At 38.2% G+C, this 14,691-nt stretch overlaps 1 protein-coding gene and 1 long non-coding RNA gene across 2 annotated transcripts in view; one reads left to right on the top strand and one right to left on the bottom strand.

Annotated features, from left to right (window-relative positions):
- The window catches only part of LOC310632646, a 1,302,393-nt gene that overhangs the window by 785,672 nt on the left and 502,030 nt on the right, over positions 1–14,691 (bottom strand). The window lies entirely within an intron of this gene.
- Positions 1,576–14,691, top strand: part of LOC310632638 (cytochrome P450 2K1-like) — a 29,926-nt gene continuing 16,810 nt past the window's right edge. The window contains exons 1-2 of the mRNA XM_083349952.1: positions 1,576–1,851; positions 6,461–6,623. Coding sequence (XP_083206078.1) covers positions 1,669–1,851; positions 6,461–6,623 — 346 coding nt within the window. The 5' untranslated portion in view covers positions 1,576–1,668. The remainder of the gene's footprint in view (positions 1,852–6,460; positions 6,624–14,691) is intronic.

The raw sequence follows: 14,691 nt of genomic DNA, 5'->3' as shown, positions 1-14,691 counted from the left end.
CAGGAAGCCTCCACACCCATTTGTGATCTGATTACACACCTGTGTAATCAGGTGACCCTGATGACACAGATAAGCCTCCAGGGGCTTCAACAATTAGCTAAAAAATGCAAATGACCAGTGTAAAGTAGTGGGTACAGGACCACATGGAGACAATAGACTAAGGTTCCAGTAATAACAGCCTTTATTGAAGTAGAAGACGAAGACAAAGAAGAACCCCCCCAGGTGTCTCTTAAACACCTTGCCCAAATCCCCTAATAGACCAATCCCCACATCAGGTTTTCCCGCTATGGAGAGGCCGGCCAATCCAGACACTAAACAGGTGCCACCTGGTGTTATCAGTGGCCACACTGTAATTGGACACCCCAACAATATGTACAACACCCCACTATATACATAACAACCAGCTATCTGCAAGGAGTATAAATCCTGCCATTCCCTACCATCCAGTCAGAGCTGAAGATGCTTCTTGGATGAGAAGTGAAACGTCATCAAGAAAAACAATAAAGTCCAGTTGCCTCATGAAAAAGCATCTTTGGGATAATGGATGGAAAGTAATCAAGGAGAGAACAAACCTAGCACTAAGGAGAAATTTGAATGAATATTTATTTTATTTTTTTATTTTAATTCCATTTTATATCCCGCCCTTCTCCGAAGACTCAGGGCGGCTTACAAGCTTAGCAGTAGCCTTCATTCTATGTATATGCCTGCTTATTAGGGCTTTCACACACCCCCAAGTGGCATTATTACAAAGTCAGCTTAATTGCCCCCAACAATCTGGGTCCTCATTTTACCTACCTCGGAAGGATGGAAGGCTGAGTCAACCTTGAGCCTGGTGGGATGCGAACCTGCACTAATTGCAGGCAGCTGGTGTTACTTAAGGAGGCATTAGCCCACTGCTCCACCAAGGCTCTATATAATATAATATAATTAACCAGAGGAATGGCTTCCCTCCTTAAGTTGTGTGTTATTCATGGGAAAATGTTGGCTGAACAGCTATTCATTTTGTTATGTATTGGGCTTGTGGTATTACACCACGTGTGCTGCTGGAGCAGCTAACGGCTCTCCAGCAACCCAGACAAGCCATCTCCGGTCCTGCAATTGGTCAGCCCCAGGTGGCAAGAGTGGGTTCAAACCTATTGGCTGCCGCCTAGGGGCTAGACTATATATTGTGGCTGGTTGCGGCCCAAGTTCCAGTACAGTGCCAGCAAGAATAAAAATATGAGTTATTCTGTACTCAGCCTTGTGTCATCATTCCTGCTCCCAAGAGCCTACGACTTAACACATTTAGTAGTAATTTATTATATTTATTTATATTTATGTATCAGTCACATTTATAGTAAAATATTTATTCCTGAAGGTTCTGTTAGATATTTTTACAGGCATGAAGATTTTACAATTCCTCCTATGGATTATTTGTACACATTTATCTTAAAAGGTGGATTTTTGTCTGTGCAGTACAAAGATGTGAAACTGGTTTGCTAAGTTTTCATAGATGCCATGCAAGGGCAGATCAAATTACTGGGCAGGGACCAGAAAACAAGGACGAAATTAAAAAGGACTTCATTGTACAGATGATTCAGTAGAAAGAGTTGCTTTGAAAGATACTGGAATCATTTCAGCTTACAAAATTCCTCATAGTTTTTACTTAAAACTGCTTACTAAAAGGAAATGGATTGGACTGGAGCAATTTTAACATTACTACTATTTATTCTTGCAATTATGTTCCTTTTCAAAAAGGGCAGTTCCTGGAATAACAGCGCCTCCAATCTCCTCCCGGGACCCAGGACCATACCTATTTTGGGAAATCTACACATGATGGATCTGAAGAAGCCTTACAAAACAATGATAGAGGTAAAGCCTGATGATTAAGATACACAAATACTTTTTCCAGAACTTGTTGGGAAGGGACAAAATCTTTTTTATAAGCTTTTTATTCATTTTTTCCATACAAACAATAATATCAATGTGCAGTCTAAGTTTACATATGCTAGTGCATATTTAATTTTTAATCCTTTATTCTTTCCTCTAGCCAATGGTAAAATTAATTCCAATTTCTTTCAATCTCATAGTCAATCTGTCCATCTCTGCACATTCTAGTATTTTTTTAATTATTTCTTCATCTGATGGTATTCCTTCATTTTTCCAGTGTTACGCAAATATAATTCTTGCCGCTTTTGTGACATGCATTATACCTAATAAAAAAAGTTCAGGTTTAAAATCTACATGTTCTCTTAAACATCTTTTCTAGCCAAGTCTGTATCTTTTCCCAATAATTGTTTATTTATCACATGCCCACTGAACATTATAATATGTGCCTGACTTGTGTTTACATTTCCAACATCAATCTGACATATTTTTAACCATTTTTGCTAGTTTTGCTGGTGGCAAGTGCCATCTATAAAAGATTTTAAATTTTCTTTCTAAGAAGTTGACATTGTCAGTTTATAATTTCTTTCCCATAAGTTTTGCCACTTTTCTAATTCTATATTATATCCAAAATGTTTCACCCATCTTATTGTTTCTTTAAATTGTTCACTTTCCATTTCTAAAGTTAATAAAAAAATTACACATTTTCTTAATTAGTTTCTCATCCAAAGTTAACAAAGTCTTGTCAAACACAGTTTGTTCCTTATAAAACCCATACATTTAAACATTTTTATCATATTCAGTTTTTATTTGTAAATGTGTCCACCATGATAAGTTGATGCCCTGATTTTCCATTTCTTGTTTAGATTTTAAGTGTCCTTCAGAGTTTAAAATATCTCTATATGTCCAGAATTTTTCAAAGTCTACTAAATTTGGGTGTATAAATGCTTCCATTGTTGACAACCACCCTGGAATTCTCAAATATATTTTGCTATTTATTTTTCCCTATGTTGTTAACAATGCATTTCTTATATAATGATTTTGGAAATATTTATGAACTTTGTTTTTCCCATACCACAGAAAGTGTGCCACCCCAAAAGTAAGTCATGTCCCTCCAGATATAACAACCTTTTATTTTTAAGAATTATCCATTCTTTTACCCATGTTAATATGGATGCTTGATAGTATAGAACCCACTCTGGTAGGCCCAACCCCCCATTTCCTTTAGCATCTTGTAACATTTTCATCTTAATTATAGCTTTCTTTCCTTGCCAAATGAATTTCAAAATGAGTGAATTCAAATCTTCCAAAAAAAAATTCTCCAATTTTATAGGTATTGTTTGAAATAGAAATAAGATTTTTGGTAATACAGTAAATTCATTTTCACTGTAGCAATTCTTCCTAGTATTGACAGTTGTAAATTTTTCCATTTTTCCAAGCCCAGTTTTATTTGATTTAATAATTTTATACAATGATCTTTTATCGTTGAACATCTTGCTGTCAACTGTATTCCCAGATATTTAACCTTTTTAACTATCTGTAATTCTGGGGATGGGAGAAAATCTTGGTAGCTTGTTCAGGTAAGTCTGGGATGCTCTGAGGGCCACATATGGTAGAATAGATTTTGGAAGACTTGTAATATGTATTTTGTAGTAGTGTTGCACTGGCTTAGTAAAATGGGTTTTCTTGTGTTTTAATTTGCCTTATTTCTCTCTCTTTTAAATGTATTGTTAATAATTGGCCATAAGTTCAACCTAGCAAAAAAAAATGTAAACAGCCTTTCTTTTAGAAACTGGGACCTTGTGGAAGTGCTTGGCAGATAAAACAGTTTTATTTTCAGCTAACAAACAAAACAAGTATTCATTAGGAAAGTGATGTGTATGTATCTTACCCATATCCATTCTGACATTTTTTCCCTTGAAAATGTTTGTCCCAAAGTTGCTTTTTCAGGAGGCAACTGGACTTTCTTGTTTTTCCTGCCTCCTCCATAGACACTTGAAAATGTTTATTTTACTTTTATTCAAAATACAATGCTCTTTTCAATACTTAAGCTTACATATTATTGGATGTCTAATTTTTCATGATGTAACTTGGCAGATAATTTTCCGTAAACCAATTAGCTTTTACTTTGAACTTTCTTTGCTGTGCAAACTATAAAAGTAAATCTAAGCCTTTGTTCCAGGTTCATTTCTCTTTGCTGTTGATTAGGAGCATATAATCCAATAATGAGAATTTTCTTGCCTTGTAACAATAATTCAATAATAACATATCTTCCCTGTGGATCAGACTCAATTAATGTAGCAGATAAATCTCTTCTTAGATAAATAACCACCCCATTTTTTTATCTGGAGCAGATGCTATAAAGTGTAATCCCAACTGGGAATTAATCAAGACTTTTGATCTTTTGCACAAATATGACTTTCTTGTAAGCAAACAATATCACTTTTATGTTGCTTCAGGTAGTGAAATACTTTCTTTCTTTTTTGTGGTGAATTTAAGCCATTAACATTCCATGTCAAAAACTTTATCGCCATTCTTAGCGACCTGGAGCCTCTGGAACACCGCCTGAAGATCCGCAGTTGGTCTCTTCGGTCGCGCCCCTCCCACCGGCTCCGTAGTAACAGGGACTTGTATCATTGGCCCAGAAGCCATCTTAAACCACACAAAACTAAGGGATTTCCCACTCACAGCCACATACTCCACTATCTTTGACAGGGGAACTAGCACCAACCTCAAGGATGAGAGTATGAATACCATACGCATGGCAGCAGTCACCAACATGGCTGCATGCTTCAGGGTGATAGGCCGCCAAGCTCCCAAAGTCCCCATATGCCAAAATCTCAGCAATGCTGAACTAATTTGCAACCACACTGAAACTATCCCATTCTTATACAGCCACATTAAGCTTCCCCTGGGTTGGTTTTTGTTATGTGGGGGTCAAAGCCTATTCCTACCTACCAGCAAACTCCACCAGGGACCACCAGGGGACCATGCACCTAGCCATCCTCAAGCCTTCACTTCAGAGACAACAGAGGAGGGACCTGAAAACATTAGCATTGGATTGTGGCTCCCACACACCCCTATTCACTAAAACCAGCACTGGTAGTGTCATTGGTTGAGGTCTGGGCATTTGCCCTGGCCAATTCCAGAAACATTAACAGCGTATCCAGTACTCTAGTTAAAAACTTAAATTCAACCTCCCCAAACCCTAGATGCTCTAAACAGAGAACTGAGGCAGGTCAGGGAAGCCACAGTGGAAAACAGAGCAGCCACTGATTATCTGTTGCTAAGAGATAACTATGGTTGCAAAGAATGTACTGTTTTAATCTGACCAAATTTCAGAACTCATAGACATAGAGAGTGACATTAGCCACTTAAAAGAAATAACACAAGACATTAGTTACAATAAATTTCCCTTCAATCTGTCTGGACTCGTTTCATGGCTACTGGACTTCCGTTGGCTAAAAATTCTCATTTTAGGAGCCACCACAATAGCCATTGTAGATCTTCTCCTCTGCTGCCTCTGTCAATGCAGAAACTAAAACAATTAACAAAAGCTTCAAGGAAAAAGAGCCATTCACAAAGGCTGGGAGACAGAAAAATAAACTTTACCTCTTAGCTAAGCGTAATAACCTCAGGTGAACTGAGGTCCATTATTTGCTACACTTGTAAATACTTGCATCCACTTTTGTATGTCTCCAACTCATAGCAAAGATGAGAGCTTTGCTTGCTTGTGCAGTCTGGTTCCTAACAGGCATGGAATGGTATCAGTCTGTGGTTCAAGGGTTGGGGACTCCTATCTTAAAGAATATAAAATTTTGTAATTAAATAACAATTTTCTAACTGTTTATTCTAATTTGCAAAATGATTCAAATCCCAATGAGCTTTTGGGGAAATATAAATGTTGTTAAGCTGATTGACTGGATATGTACTTAGAGGCATTCATATATTTGCACATTTCAAGCAGAATTATAAATCATGAATAAATTTCTGCAGAGAACAATACCAGCCAAGCCAAAATTTTCTTACAGCTTATAGGATTCCTGATTTTCAGATTCATTCATAATAATATATTTTAAGTTCTCTCCTTAAAGAATTAACACAATCACCTTCAAAAACTACTGTGGGCATCATTGGAAAATTTCTGTGTGATCTCTTGAACAAGATTGTCAGAAGCTCAGTTTCTCTTTTATGAAATTCTACTATGTATCCAGCGCTACTGTACTTTCAAGGCACCTTTCTAAATTGTGGAATGGAAGCGTATCCCTTTTGGAGGTTTCATCTTCATAGTATGTCCTGTACAAATGACTCTTTTAAAACATATCAAAAACCATTTTTTCAAGTTTGACATACATTTCTACTGTGGGAGGATCTTTTATTATGTAAGAATGTTTTAATTTATATTAAATTAGATCATATGAAAATTAAAAATTATAAATAAGAATATACTATCACAATTTTCTATAGCACAGAAAAATGAAATAACATCATCTCCACTTTTGAATTTTGACTCATAGTTTCTTAAACAATCTTCTATGTACGTAAGTCTAATTATTTACCAAAATGGTCTCGTTTTCCTTTTGCTGAATTCCAGTGGTCAAAAGAATATGGTCCCATTTTTCGCATCAAACTGGGATTCCAGGAGATGGTGGTGCTAACTGGCTATGAGACGGTGAAAGAGGCTCTAGTGAACCAGGCAGATGCATTTGCAGAGAGAGCGTCTGTCCCCTTTTTTGAGAATGTTGCAAAGGGCTTTGGTGAGTTGTTTTATTTTGGACTGTAGCTGGCATTCCTTGCAGATGTGCAATCAGTGCCATGGAGACATGTTTATATGTAGTAACATTAAAGAACTAGGAAGCTTGTGGAAATCCAATTAAGAAAGTAACCCAGATAAAATCTTTCTGTAACCACTTTGACTACATCTAGTCATCTGTAGGGGAAACTGGAGAATAAAAAAATAAGACAACCTTGCAATAACAACATGAATCGTACACAGACACAAAGCCACAACAGGTTTGGTTCTGCTTTTTTTTTTTTTTTGCAGATTTGGGGTGTGGAAGGTCCTGGTGTTTTCTCTGCATTTTTCAAAACTGTATATGTCTCCTCATATATGTAGTTTTGCCTTCTGTAGTGAACCAGGCTGATACATTTGCAGAAGAGCAGCCACCCCCTTTTTTGAAGAAGCAACAAAAGGATTTTGTGAATTACTTCATTCTGGATCATAGTCAACAATCCTTTATAATCAGTGTCATATAGAAATTTTCACCTGAGGTTTTCACCAGCAGAACCTCGGATGAGCAAAACAGCTTTTGCAAACCGAACGAGGATGAAAATCAAACTGAAACCTTTCTTGTGCAACCCTCAGTGCCAATGAAGGGAACTGGAGATACAAATCTTTTCTTTTTGAAATGTCTTCCACAAGCTTCCTAGTTTCTGGCAAATCTATATTGCTGGAGGCTGGATCCACACTGGGGTAAACTCTCTGGAACACAGAAGAGATAGCTGAGATTTTCCATATAAAGTGCTATCTTTACCTTTGGCTTATGAATGGAATAGCTGAGAGTCAGGATTACATCAAGGGCACATTCGCTCAAGCACCCTTTCAGAGCCTTAAATTCATCTGAATCTTATATCTTTACAAAATTACAGAATTAGAGAAAAATATAGTTGGAAGGGACCTTAGAGGTCTTCTACTCCAACCACCACTTCAGGCAGGAGACCCTAATAATTAGCAAACTATAAGATATGTAAGATTATTACATGTTTTTTGATTGGCTGTGTTCCAATACCATATTGCCTGAATTATAATATGTCTGATGAAATGTTATATCTGCCAAATGGATCTCTTTTGCTGGATAAAATTAGTAGCCTCTACATTTGATCTCTGTCTCTGCAAAGCGATCATTATATTACATTAGGACTTGACCAGGATAATAGAAATAGGGAGGGAATAAGCCATATTCCTACCTGTAAAGCAGGGGTGTCAAACTGCCAGCCTGCGGGCCAGTTTCATCATACCAAAGCCGCGCCCACCCCATTGCCGGCAATGCAAAAAGAGTCACGATACATTGCGACATGTCACGTGACATGGCAAGTTTGACAGTCGTGCTGTAAAGGCATCAAGGAACAGTAACTCCTTATTTTCATCCTCCAGAATACAGAATAACAGAGTTGGAAGGGACCTTGAAGGTCTTCTACTCCAACCCCATGTTCAAGCAGGGGACTGTGTATCATTCCTACAAAAATGGCTGTCCAATCTCTTCTTTAAAATGTCCAGTGACAGAGAACCTACAACTTCTGAAGGCAAGCAGTTCCATTTATTTCTTCTTCTTCTTCTTCTTCTTCTTCTTCTTCTTCTTCTTCTTCTTCTTCTTCTTCTTCTTCTTCTTCTTCTTCTTCTTCTTCTTCTTCTTCTTCTTCTTTCTTCTTCTGTTATATCTGTTGTCGGACATTGGCGATCATGTTCGTGATCCTGTTTTTATCAGCAGCCGCACGAAAAAGTGCTGCTGAGTTTTGTCCAAACTAGTCCCTTAGATTTTGAAGCCATGATGTTCTTCTTCTGCCTGGACCTTGTTTGCCTTCAATCTTTCCCTGGAAGATTAAATGGAGTATGCTGTATTTTTCTAGATGTTGCCTCACATGTCCGAAATATGCTAACTTTTGTTTTTCAATTGTTTTGATGATTTCCCTTGGCTTTCTCAGGCAGCTTATCACCTCCTCATTTCTGATCCTGTCAACCCACCTTATACGTAACAGCCGCCTGTAAATCCGCATTTCAAATGCTTCTAGTCTCTTCAGGTGGCTTTCTGTCAGAGACCCACTCTCTACTCCATAGAGCAGGATAGGAAAAAATATAACATCTGACAAGCCTGAGTTTCAGTCTTAGGCTTATGTCGTGACTGCAGAAGAGCTTTTTCATTTTGAAGAATGCTGTTCGAGCTTTCTCTATCCTTCTCTTTACTTCAGTGGTCATGTCCCAGCTTTCATGTAAATTAGAACCGAGATGCGTGATCCTTTCAACTTTTTCTAATGGTATTCCTTCTGAATTTATTGGTGGTAAATTAACGAGTTGTTTGCTGATGACCATGATCTTGGTTTTTGAGGTGTTAAGCTTCAAGCTGTATTTTTCAGATATTTCTGTGACTCTGTTGATGAGGAGCTGAAGGTTTTCATGCTTACTGGCAAGCAGAACTGTACTGTCAGCATATCTTAAATTGTTGATACAAACACCATTTACATTGATGCCAGCCTTGATGAAGATTGATTCAGACTAAATACTGAACAACAGTGGAGACAGAATATATCCCTGTCTGACTCCTCTTCATATTTCTGCATCAGCTGAGTATTTTTGGCCTAGTCTCACATCTGTGATCTGATGCCAATATAGATTCTTTATGATTTGGATGTCTTTGTCATCTAGTCCCCCTTGTTTCAGGATTTCTAATAGTTTGCTGTGTCTTATTTTATCAAATGCTTTTTCAAAATCAATGAAGCACATACAAACACTGTGACTGACATCTCTACAATGCTGTACAAGAACTTGAATGCTGAATTGCACATCTTGTACATTTTCTTATATATTCTTGTGTAAATTATTCTCAGGAATACTTTCAGGGCATGACTCATTAAGCTTATTGTTCTGTATTTGGTACACTTCTTTGCATTTATTTTGGGGGGAATTGTTACAAAGGTTGATTTTAGCCAATCATTTGGTATCTTTCTTATTTCATATATTCAATTGAAGAGCTGCAGTAAAAAATTCTTCCCATTGTCTTCCAGCAATTTTAAAATTTCTATTGGGATATCATCAGGTACTGTGGCTTTTCTTGTTTTTGCTATTTTTATTGCAGGTTCAACCTCCTCCATAGTGATTGTTATGTATTGGGCTTGTTGTACCACAGCATGTGTGTTGCTGGAGAGCTAATGGCTCCCCAGCAACCCAGACAGGCTGTCTCCGGTCCTGCAGTTGGTCAGCCCCAGGTGGCAAGCACGGGTTCAATCTTATTGGCTGCTTCCGTAGGGCTAGGCTATATATTGTGGCTGGGTGCGGCCCAAGCTCAAGTACAGTTCCAGTGAGAATAAAGAATGAGTTTCTCTGTACTCAGCCTTGTGTCTTCATTCCTGCTCACCAGAGCCCACGAGTTAACAGTGATGTTTAGCCCAGTTGTTATATTTCCCATATCTATATCTTCCCTATTGTCCTCAAAAAGTGGCGACGCGACGCTGAAGACAGCCATCTCCGGGCTGTCCGCTCCTCGGCTTTGTTTGAACTGCTGAAAACAGCGCCGATCAGCTGTTTTAGTGGTTCAGAAGCCCCCTCCTCGGGAGAAGAGGAGGGGGTGAGGCCCCAGGTAGGGGTTGAGCTCTCCGGGGCTGCCTGAGCTTGTAGATCGGGCGGCTGAAGGATCGAGCCCCCCCGAAGCCTGGGTTTGCTCCGGGCTGCACAGCGCTTCTGCTCCGTGCTTTTAGGAGCAGAACCAAGCGTTAGCAACCACCCCTGCCAGAAGGAAAGACTTTCGAGTGTGAAGAGGCAGGCAGAGCGATACAGGAGGTCATGGTGAAGTGGATTTTTGTTCTCTAGTTCAATGGACTTTATGGAATTTAAAAGTGAAAGTGCGTAGCAAGTGAAAGTGGGGGAAGATGGCGACTAAAACTTCTAAAGCTCTCCGGAGTGCGGGGGCTTCCCCGGTGCAACAGTCCTCGCTGCAAGCCTTACTTCCTCCTGCACCTGCTCCGGCACTGACGGTTAAGGATTTACAGGATGCTTTGGAAAAGCATTCACAACAAATAGCAGATATTATAGATGGAAAGATGGAAAAGCTGGAGGAGAAGATGGAAGAGAGGTTTACAGCAATGAGGGCAGACATCTTGCCTGCACTTGAAGGTGTGGCTTTATGTATTCAATGCTTGGATGAAAAAATGGAAGATCTTAGCCAAAAGAATTCCAGACTAGAAGCAAAAGTCTTAGAGAACGAAAATATGATGGATAAAATGGATGGGGACTTGACTCTGGTCCAGTACCACCAGATGGAGTTTGGTATCAGAATCAGAGGCTTAAAAGAAAATCCTAAAGAAGATTTAAAGCAGATAGTCTCCGAGGCTTTGGAAGTGGTACTGGGACAGCCAGCAGCTGAAATTGAGGGAAGTATAGACAAAATCTTTCGTGTGAATTCATGGATTGCAAGGCAGAGGAAGCTACCTAGAGATGTGATGGTTTACTTTACAAAGAGAGCAATCAGGAATGAAGTTATCCAAGTTTCTTATGATACTAAGCTTATGGTTGCTGAGCAAGAAGTTTTGGTTTTAAAAGAGATTCCTCCAAGAATTTTAAGGAGAAGGAAAGATTTTGCTTTTCTGGCACAGGAACTTAAGAAACGCGACATCAAGTTCAGATGGGAGATACCAGTGGGCATGGTGGTGATGCATGAAGGCACGAGACACCGTTTGGTTACAGTGATCCAGGCACGTGATTTTTATAGCAAAGTTTTAAAAGCAACCCCTCTACCACTTTTGGAATCTGCAAAGAAAAATGGCGAGGGAAAGCCTCAAGATGCTGAAGGAACACAGACAGATGAGAAAGTTACTGGAGGGGATCAAATTACAGTTTCATCGGAAGACGCTAGAGAGCAGAGGATGACGCGTGCCGCCTCGAGACGAGTGAGACAAGAGCAAGAGCAAGACCAGCAGAAAGTTATGGAACCTTCAAAGCGTACCTATAGCGAAGCTGTGGGAGGGGCACGGCTTAAAGAAGTTAAGGGAATCCTGGCAGGCGTGCTCCAGAAGCTTCGGGACGCCAAGAATGGCGACTAAGTTCCTAACTTGGAATGTCAATGGTTTAAACTCACCACAGAAGAGAAAGAAAGTTTTTCAATACTTAAAACAATTTAAGACTGATGTTATTTGTTTGCAAGAAACACATATCAGGGTTATGGACCAAAAGTATCTATTGAACTTAAGGTTGGGTATGCAATTTATTGCCTCTGCAATGAATAAGAAAAATGGAGTGGTTATTTATGTCAAGAATACTGTGACAGCGGAACTAATAGAAGCAGATAAACAAGGAAGATACGTTATGATAGATCTGCTGTTAGAAGGCAAAAAAACACTTTTGGTTGGACTGTATGCTCCTAATCAACAGCAAGCTGACTTTTATAGATCACTACACAGTAAGATTACCCAGATGGATTATAAATCTTTTATTTTTATGGGAGATTGGAACGGCGTCTTGGATGTACAACTGGACAAGTGTGGTTCTTTTAAACATGCTCCGAGCCATGCTAGATTGCCTAAATCTTTTTTTGAAATGAAGGATGATTTGGAAGTGCGAGACATTTGGAGAGAAATACATCTACATGAAAAGGATTACACTTTTTTTTCTGATAGACACCAATCTTTTTCCAGGATTGATTTTATATTACTGACTAATGATTTTTTTTCTAGTATTAAGAAGATAAAGATTTGTCCAAGAACTATATCTGACCATAGTCCAGTCTGGCTAGAGATTAATAAGGATAATAGAGATAGGCGCTCTTGGCGCTTAAATGAGAACTTGTTTAGAAATCAGAGTAATGTGGAAGAATGTAAAAAACAGATGAAGGACTTTTTTGAAATTAATATGAACAAGGATACTTCTAAGGACATGGTTTGGGACGCTAGTAAAGCTTATATGAGAGGGGTGTTAATATATATGAATAATAAACACAGACGTAACTTGGAAGTCAGGAGGAAAGAATTGGAGAATGAAATTAGGGAAAAAGAAAAGGCCCTAATTTTGAATCCATCGGATGTGAAGATCAAAGAGGTTATTAATTTGTTAAGAGGACAATTTGATAAATTGTTGGCTGATCAGGTGGCAACTAACTTACGGTTTGCTAGGCATAACACTTTTTGCAATGCCAATAAACCAGGTAGATGGTTAGCTTATATGCTAAGGAAGAAGCAAAGGGCTTCTAACATAGATAAAATAGAACATAAGGGTAAGGTTGTGTATCAACACGATCTTATTAAGGAAGCCTTTGTGGATTTTTATTCCAAATTATATGCTAAAGATAAGATTAATGAAGCAGATATTGACGTATATCTGAAGAATGCCAACATCCCGGTTCTTACACAAGAACAAAAGGAAGAGATTAATCAATTGATAACAGAAGAAGAAATTCTTTTAGCAATTAAGCAACTGGAGGTAGATAAAGCACCAGGCACGAATGGACTGACTGCGGTATATTACAAAAATCTACAATCGGAGGTGATAAAGCCATTAAGGGAATTGTTTCAGATAATTCAAAGGGGAGGAAGGGTGCCTCCATCTTGGAGAACTGCTTTTATTTCCCTGATTCCGAAGGAAGATCAGGATGTTACTCAAGTAAGAAATTACAGACTAATATAGTGATATTTTTTTTCATTTTTTTTTCACTCAAGCAAGAAATTATAGACCAATATCACTTTTGAATACGGACTACAAGATATTTGCTAAGGTGTTGGCTAATAGATTGATGAGGGTTCTGCAACAGGTGATTCATGGGGACCAAACTGGGTTTATTAGTGGTAGGCAAATGAAAAATAATGTGAGGCATATAGTTGATGTGTTAGAGTTTTTGGAAAGGAACAACCAGATCCCTGCGGCGCTAATTTTTTTAGATGCTGAAAAAGCCTTTGATCAACTGGATTGGCAATTTTTGATGAAAGTTTTAGATAAAATGAATTTTGGGGATAAATTTTTACAACCAATTAGGGCATTATATGAAAAACAAACTGCCCGAATAATAGTAAATAATAGTTTGACTGAAGTATGCAATATTGAAAAGGGCACAAGACAAGGGTGTCCGCTATCACCTCTATTATTTGTTTTAACATTGGAGATATTATTGATTAAAATACGGAATTCGGGAAAAATTAAGGGTATTCAAATTAGAGATCAGGATTATAGATTGAGGGCATTTGCAGATGATCTGGTTGTTACGGTGACCCAGCCAGAAAATTCTGTTGTGGACCTGATGGAGATAATAATGCAATATGGGAAGGTTTCTGGATTTAAGGTTAATGTACAAAAAACTAAAATATTAGCCAAAAATATGACAGCATCGCAAAAGGCCCTTTTAGAAGGGTTAACTGGATTCGAGATTGTTAAAAGGGTTAAATATTTGGGGGTGTATTTGTCACCCTCAAATGCAAAGTTATATAAAAATAATTATGAAAAGCTATGGGGAAAAATTCAAAAAGAATTGGAGAGTTGGGAAAAATTGCAATTGTCTTTACTGGGAAGAATTGCAGCAGTGAAAATGAATGTCTTGCCTAAATTTCTATTTTTATTTCAAATGATACCTATTCTTAAAAAAGATTCAAATTTGGAGGAATGGCAACGGGGTATCAATAAATTTGTATGGGCAGGGAAAAGGCCACGAGTTAAACTTAAGATTATGCAGGATACGCGTGAAAGAGGTGGTCTTAAAATGCCCAACTTTAAATTATATTATGAAGCTGCTGCGTTGTCAGGGATAAGTGATTGGATTAATTTGACGCAAGGGAGATTATTAAATCTTGAGGGCCACGACTTGTTATTTGGATGGCATGCATATTTATTGTATGATAAGAAGGTAGATAATGTGTTTAAAGTGCATATTTTAAGACAGGCATTGCTGAGAGTTTGGAAAAAGTATAGACATAAGTTAGACTACAAGATCCCGTTGTGGGCAATTCCGAAACATGCAATAGAAAACATAAATGTTGGCTTCAAACATGATGTGACTATGTACAAGGAGATCTTAAGTTTGGAGAGGAATGTATGGTGTTTGAAGCCGTATAATCTTTTACGAGATGAGAAGATCG

This window comes from Vipera ursinii (assembly GCF_947247035.1).
Source record: "Vipera ursinii genome assembly, chromosome: 1".
NCBI classification, from domain to species: domain Eukaryota; kingdom Metazoa; phylum Chordata; class Lepidosauria; order Squamata; family Viperidae; genus Vipera; species Vipera ursinii.
This window is presented reverse-complemented; position numbering and strand designations above follow the sequence as displayed.